The 1,214-nt window shown below is 40.6% G+C and overlaps 1 protein-coding gene across 2 annotated transcripts in view; it reads right to left on the bottom strand.

The window, feature by feature from the left end:
* SHMT1 (serine hydroxymethyltransferase 1 (soluble)) overlaps nt 1-402 on the bottom strand; it is a 27,774-nt gene extending 27,372 nt beyond the window's left edge. The window contains exon 1 of one of the 2 annotated variants that reach the window (XM_008566209.1): nt 285-402. In XM_008566209.1, the coding sequence (XP_008564431.1) occupies nt 285-380 (96 nt within the window). In that variant the 5' untranslated portion in view covers nt 381-402. The remainder of the gene's footprint in view (nt 1-284) is intronic. The other variant, XM_008566210.1, reaches the window with a different exon arrangement.
* Between the last annotated feature and the right edge of the window lie 812 nt (nt 403-1,214).

Raw genomic sequence — 1,214 nt, 5'->3', positions numbered from 1 at the left:
ACTGTCTGGGAACTGTAAGGAAAGGATCAAATCTCAGTGACCTCTCTCCTTCCCCACATTCCTCCAGACCACCCAGCACAGTGCTCTGTACTTTGCAGAAACTCAGAAATATTTAAATTTATCATCAAGGGACTTTTAGCCTTTTTGTAAGCCACTGCCTCTAGATCAGCATGCTTATACTAATTGCAAGTCTGTCCATAATAAAGTTAACTAATGATTAGAACTAGACATTTAAACAAAGGCCTCTGATTTAAAAACATTTATAAAGACCCCACAAATCTCACCTCAATGTCGCTGTCCTTGAGGGGCTGCACCAGCATCTTATTATGTGAGGACCATAGGTCCACGTCCTTGTGGGAACCATTGACCGAAGTCGCCATCACACTGGTTCAAATTTTCCTAAAAAATGGGGAAAATGTTTGTGGTTTCCAACATTAGATTTAATCAAAGCTCATTGCAATCTATTAGCTCTCCCGAGTTGTTAAAGTAGTGACATATTTTGTAGCCTTTCCCTCAGAACTGCTTGGTAAACACAAGCATATTCTATTGCAAAACCACTGTGAAACTTCTGATTCCTTCCTGAACTGCAAATGTCAGTCTATCTTGGTCAGTGACAACAACTGACTCTCCTCTCTCCAACCCTGTCCATCCCAAAACCCTCATGCCAAGAGGACTTCACAGGCAGCCCAGCAGTACCACCTCCTCTCAATCAGACTTTTCATGGGTACATGGGTTCAGGGAGTCAAAATCCTGAAGCACACACTCTAGGTACCCTACAGGGTTCCTATAAAGCTGCTAGTGGAAACACACACTTGCTTGAGTATACAGTTGGCCCTTGAACAACGCAGGGATTAGGGGCACAACCCCTCCACGCAGTTGAAAATCCACGTATAACTTTTGACTCCCCCAAAACTTAACTAGTATTTAAGTATTTAACTTAAGCCTACTTAATAGCCTACTAGTAGGTAGGCTTCTCAACTATTTTGTTAGGTATATCACACATTCATGACATACCTAACCAAAAATTTTCCAATATATTTATCGAAAAACATCTACACGTAAGTGGATCCTTGCAGTTCAAATCCATGTTGTTCAAGGGTCGAGGGTAAGTCTTCCCGGAAGAATTAAATCAGATTAGCATGTTTATATTTCTATCAGAAAACGATATCCCATTAAAACACAGCTGACTGGAAAATATATGTATCTTAAAACAT

The sequence above is a fragment of the Galeopterus variegatus genome, unplaced genomic scaffold (assembly GCF_000696425.1).
Source record: "Galeopterus variegatus unplaced genomic scaffold, G_variegatus-3.0.2 Scaffold229, whole genome shotgun sequence".
In the NCBI taxonomy this organism is placed as follows: domain Eukaryota; kingdom Metazoa; phylum Chordata; class Mammalia; order Dermoptera; family Cynocephalidae; genus Galeopterus; species Galeopterus variegatus.
This window is presented reverse-complemented; position numbering and strand designations above follow the sequence as displayed.